At 46.3% G+C, this 5,341-nt stretch overlaps 1 protein-coding gene across 1 annotated transcript; it reads left to right on the top strand.

Annotated features, from left to right (window-relative positions):
• The first annotated feature begins 710 nt into the window (after positions 1-710).
• SRSF6 (serine and arginine rich splicing factor 6) lies at positions 711-4,635 on the top strand. The gene is made up of 6 exons (XM_025875408.2): positions 711-968; positions 1,192-1,340; positions 2,655-2,779; positions 2,925-3,133; positions 3,410-3,493; positions 3,595-4,635. The coding sequence occupies exons 1-6, from the start codon at positions 862-864 to the stop codon at positions 3,953-3,955; spliced, it is 1,035 nt and encodes a 344-aa protein (XP_025731193.1). The 5' UTR covers positions 711-861; the 3' UTR covers positions 3,956-4,635.
• The last annotated feature ends 706 nt before the right edge of the window (positions 4,636-5,341 follow it).

Here is a 5,341-nt window from a genome sequence, read left to right as displayed (position 1 = left end):
CTTGCTCGACTTTCTTGGGCCAGAGGCTCCCTTTGTGAGCACCCACAGCGAGCGTGTAACTACCACGTACACTGCGATCTACAGGCGACTCTGGATGCCAGTGCTTCCAGAAAGACCCACGGAGGGAGAGGGGAACGTGCCGCGAGGCGGTCAAAGCTGATGATGGCTGTGAGTGAGACCACAAGGAATAGAGAACAGTAGGAGTGTGCGCTCGCAACGCGATCCCGGCCGGGTCACCGCGACCCCGAGCTCAAGCCCGGGATGCGGTGAAATGAGCTAATCATCTGTGTCGGAGCGCCAGTTCCCCGCCAAGCTGAGCGTAAACCCATCAGTGGAGGAAACGAGCAGCCTCGCTTTCAGGAGCCAATCAGAGACCACGGAGGTCTATTATGACAACCCCGAGAACCAATGAAAAGCGGGAATCCTCTTGGCCTGCCTCCCGAGCGCCTGTACCGGGAGAGATCACCGAGAGGGAGTTTTTAGAAAGTACAAATTAGAAGAGCCACAAGAGTGTGGCTCGACGGCGGGACACCGCGTTTACAAAGATGGGTGCTGAAAACAGTATGAGCGAGCAGAACCTCACCTCCCCGAAACCTCGCGGACGGTGGACCTGCAAGTCACCCCGAGCCAGGGATCAGGGTACGTGCTGCGCGCTGACGTCACGCGCCGGCCCCGCCCCCAGCTCGCCAGCCCTTATAGCGTAGCCCGGGCGCGCGCGCACCATTGTGTGGCTGGACTCGGCCGCCGTTGCGGTGTGAGGCGCGTGTTCGGGCTCTCGCCGTCCCCGCACCCGCACCGCGGCTTTTGCCTTGCGGTCCGCCGTTCGATAGCCAGCCTTCGGGGCCCCTGCCCGCCACGGACATGCCACGCGTCTACATAGGACGCCTTAGTTACAACGTCCGGGAGAAGGACATCCAGCGCTTTTTCAGTGGCTATGGCCGCCTCCTCGAAATAGACCTCAAAAATGGGTGAGTCGGGCCTGGTCGCCCGCGTCCGCCTGCAACGCCCCGGGTCTGGGCGGCGGGGCCCGCCGGACGGAAGAGGGCCAAGGCCGCGGCGCCGCGTGGCAGGCCCTCCAAGATGGCGGCGGCGCGGGGGCGCGGGGGCGCGCGCGGGGCCGCGGGAGCGTGCCCGTGCGCGTCACCGGCCTAACGACGCCTCCCGGTCCCCCGCCTTCGCGCCGCCCCCCAGGTACGGCTTCGTGGAGTTCGAGGACTCCCGCGACGCCGACGACGCCGTTTACGAGCTGAACGGCAAAGAGCTCTGCGGCGAGCGCGTGATCGTGGAGCACGCACGGGGCCCGCGCCGCGATCGCGACGGCTACAGCTACGGAAGCCGCAGTGAGTCCCACCCCCGCGCGCTCCGCGTCCTTGGGACCCTGGGGGGCGGGCGCAGGCTTAGGGTGGGCGGGGTGGGGCCTCCCAGCCCGGGCAGGCGCGGTGGCAGGGGTCCATTTATTCCAGTGTCCCCGGGCTTTGCTGCCTTCACGCCTGCCCGGGGCAGCCGCGGGACGCCGGAGCGCGGGGATTGGGTTGTGGGTTTTGCCTAGCAGGGTTGGGGTGTTTGGGGTTTTTTATTATTATTATTTATTGGTTTTTGCTAAGTTGGGAGGGGGGTGGTTTGGGCCCCTGTCAGCACTGTCTTGGGCTCTGCCCACGGAGGAAGTGAGGGATGGCTGTATTTGTTGTATCCCCCTTGCTTACCTGACAGTGCTTTAGCTAGAAATGTGAATGTGTTAGTGTAGAAGTGCGAGGGCAGGCTGGGGTGGGGGGGAGTGGGGATGGGGTCAGGGGAGGGGTTTTAAGTTTAGGTCTTAGAGTTACTAAAATTGGCGGGGGCCAAAGAAAATACTATTTTGAAGTAATGTGGTATGGTACCACAAAGTAGACTTAAATAAGCTTTATGCTGTATTCGAATTAGTTTGGGGCATGTTATTGGGAGGAGGTGGGAGGGGTTTGGTTATGTTAAATGTTTGATGTTGAAATTGTTGCATGTTGAATTCAAACTTTTTAACAAGTCCTTGATGTTTCAATTTGAAAGTGACCAATGGGGCTGAGGCTGTGTCCACTGAGGCTAAGATGACTGCCTTTCCTGATTGGCCTTGGCTTTTCCATACATTCTGTGACCCTTGCCCTATGACCCTTTGGCTGACCTTACCGGAAGCCATGACGACAGCAGCCTTTTGCCATTAGACGCAGGGTGATGGTGAGGATTCCAAGGGTTAGACAAAACTGGTTAATCTGAACTAGGTGACTGTTACCTTGCGTGTTTTGTGGCCAAACCACCACCAAAAACCTCACACTGTGATGTAAGTACTTAGTGTAACTAGTAAACATTTTTGTAAAATGTAGAAATGCATGTAATCAGTTAAGTTTTATATTTTACAATGTTCTGTAAAATAAAACTTAGCGAGGTAAATTGAATAAAGGAGCAGTCACTCTCTAACAGATTGTAGGAGGAGTTTAGTTGGATTTAGTCTATTTGACTTGCCCTTAATTTAATTTATGGCAAATCACAACTGTATCGAAGGTTTAGCAATATAATAGCAAAGTCCTACTCCAGTAAATAAAAGTTGATATGTTTGTACTAACTTTCAAAAAAACATGCACCCCTATCATTACAAAGCACCTAATTATGCTCTTCGTGTGATAAAGGTGGTGGAGGTGGATACAGCAGTCGGAGAACCTCTGGCAGAGACAAATATGGACCACCTGTTCGTACAGAATTCAGGCTTATTGTAGAAAACCTTTCTAGTCGTTGCAGTTGGCAAGATTTAAAGGTATGTGCTATAATTTGAGATAAAAATGATATGGCTAATGTTTAAAGGGTAGGCCTTTGTTTCACTTTATTTCTGAGAATCAAGTACAGTATGTAGATCTTTTTCTTTACTTTTCTAGGTTTGACTAGTCTTGTTGCTCTTTTAGGATTTCATGAGACAAGCAGGTGAAGTAACCTATGCGGATGCTCACAAAGAACGCACAAATGAAGGCGTGATTGAGTTCCGTTCCTATTCTGACATGAAGCGTGCTTTGGATAAACTGGATGGTACAGAAATAAATGGCAGAAATATTAGGCTCATTGAGGATAAACCACGAACGAGCCATAGGCGATCTTATTCTGGAAGCAGATCAAGGTAATTTGTTGAAAAATAGGGAAAGGAAAGGAAACAATATTTGCCAAGAGCAAAGAAAACTCAAATGGCAGTACTTGAATTGAGACTTAATTGAAATTAGTTCAGTACTTGGTTTCTTTTTTATTGTGCATCATTGGGTTCTTTTCCAGGATGCTTTCAGGTGGACTTAATTGGTAGTAAACAGTTATATTTTTCTTGTGTATTTTTTGTATTTTTGAAAAAAATTCGTGTTCAGATGTATTGAGATTAAGATTTTTATTATGTTTCTGGTTATAGGTCACGGTCTAGAAGAAGGTCACGAAGTAGGAGTCGCAGGAGCAGCCGCAGTAGATCTCGAAGCATCTCAAAAAGTCGCTCCCGGTAAATATTAAGCTGTTAGGTCTTTTTTTTGATTTTTTCTGTTTCTCTACTTGTATGTTCTGGCGAGGTACTGAAAAAGAAATCCAACTCTTCTTGTCCAGATCCAGGTCTCGGAGCAAAGGTCGATCACGTTCTCGATCAAAAGGCAGGAAATCTAGATCAAAAAGCAAATCTAAGCCAAAGTCTGATCGGGGCTCCCGTTCGCGCTCTCGAAGCAGATCTAAGGAGTATGAGAAATCTCGAAGCAGGTCTCGTTCTCGATCTCGTTCCCCCAAAGAAAATGGGAAAGGTGATATAAAGTCAAAATCTAGATCAAGAAGCCAGTCTCGTTCAAATTCACCCCTACCTGCTCCACCCTCAAAGGCACGTTCTGTGTCCCCTCCACCAAAAAGAGCTTCAAGATCCCGCTCTAGATCTCGTTCAAAGTCCAGATCACGGTCCAGATCGAGTTCCAGAGATTAACCTAGAACTCTATATTCTTTGCACACTATTATGGAACACTTTCCTACTTGCTTAGGCAGTTACTCTTCCATGTTTGTACTTGGCCTCTTCTGCAAGAGGAATCTCCTGAAAATGGGGGCACACAGAAATTTGATTTGTGGCCAAATTTGATGAAAAAATGAGGTTCTAAAGAATGGCATGAAGTTGAAGACCCTCTCCCTTCTTTGTAGAATTAAGATAACTTTGATTTTATAGCTTTTGAGCTAAAATAACTTTTGTAAAGATTAAGCTCATTTAGATTTTTTTTAAGTATTTCAGCAGGATCTGCTGCAGGGATTTTTGTTGTTTTGTTTGCTTTTAAATTAACCGTTTCAAGCTTTGAATACCTAAGGCTTTAGAGGGAGATCCCAATTTTCAATTATGTTGGCTTTTTATAAAGCTTGAGTTATGTAAGATTTCAATAAAAATTTGCTACCAAGATGATTGCCTTACTGAATAGGTCACTATTAAATTCCTTTAAATATTGATAATTTGCTTTTTGTGGAAACAATGTAAATTCTACATGTGTAAAAGAAGGCAAGCCTCAGACCAGCAATAAATTATTCCATTTGGATAACATTTTGTTCTGTTAATCAAATTTGCCAAAGTCTATCTGCCCCTTTGAGTTAAGTTAAAAATAAAAGGTGTTTTGTAGTCAATTACATGATTTTTGCCTAAGTTAGTAGATTTTAAATAATGAAACTTTTCAAACAAATTTGATCAAACTCTTGAAGTTCTTCACACTTGGGATCCCGTTTAGCCTAGTAATTCCACTTTCTGGGAGTGGTCAGTGTAATTGGTGTTTTGTTAGAGTATGGTTCTATGGTCTTTAATGTTACATAAAAATGGAACTAGCCTTTCTTTGATTGGAAATTTAGCGTATTGTTCAAAGCGGAAAAGCAAATACTGCATTTTCTGCTGGAAGATCATTACATTTAACAGGCACTTAACAGGTTGCTTGGTAAGATGAGTTGCTGATTGGAGTAAAATTCTACCCAACAATCAGTCCTTGTAGTTGATGAGGTTATGTAATAATTGGTTAGATCATCTTTGTAACTTTACAACGTATGGTTGGCTTGAGAAGAATTTACATGGGTAAACCCGAAGCTTTCTGTACTTTATTATGAAGTGTAATAATATGCTGTGGAAGCCAAATTATACTGCAAATTTGTAGGAGATACTGGGTAACCAGTTAGTCCATATATGTGTAGACCTAATTAGTTGAAATTGCAGTTTGAGAAATGAATTACCTTATATCTTTTTGTTCAAGTACCATAACTCATTTAAAAGCACTCATTAACCTTGGTTTGAAACTAAGATGTAGGTTATTTGACTCCGCTTTCTTTTCTTCTAGGAGCTGTCACTGTA

Source organism: Callorhinus ursinus, unplaced genomic scaffold (assembly GCF_003265705.2).
Source record: "Callorhinus ursinus isolate GAN/ISIS: 27379988/994484 unplaced genomic scaffold, GSC_fseal_2.0 scaffold38, whole genome shotgun sequence".
Taxonomy (NCBI): Eukaryota; Metazoa; Chordata; class Mammalia; order Carnivora; family Otariidae; genus Callorhinus; species Callorhinus ursinus.
This window is presented reverse-complemented; position numbering and strand designations above follow the sequence as displayed.

What these genes read in the sequence shown, in the direction of transcription:
- SRSF6 (XM_025875408.2), top strand. Translation starts at nt 862, where the DNA reads ATGCCACGCGTCTACATAGGACGCCTTAGTTACAACGTCCGGGAGAAG. An exon ending in CTACAGCTACGGAAGCCGCA is followed by an intron (nt 1,341 to 2,654) that starts GTGAGTCCCACC and finishes CGTGTGATAAAG; the next exon opens with GTGGTGGAGGTGGATACAGC. An exon ending in GCAGTTGGCAAGATTTAAAG is followed by an intron (nt 2,780 to 2,924) that starts GTATGTGCTATA and finishes TTGCTCTTTTAG; the next exon opens with GATTTCATGAGACAAGCAGG.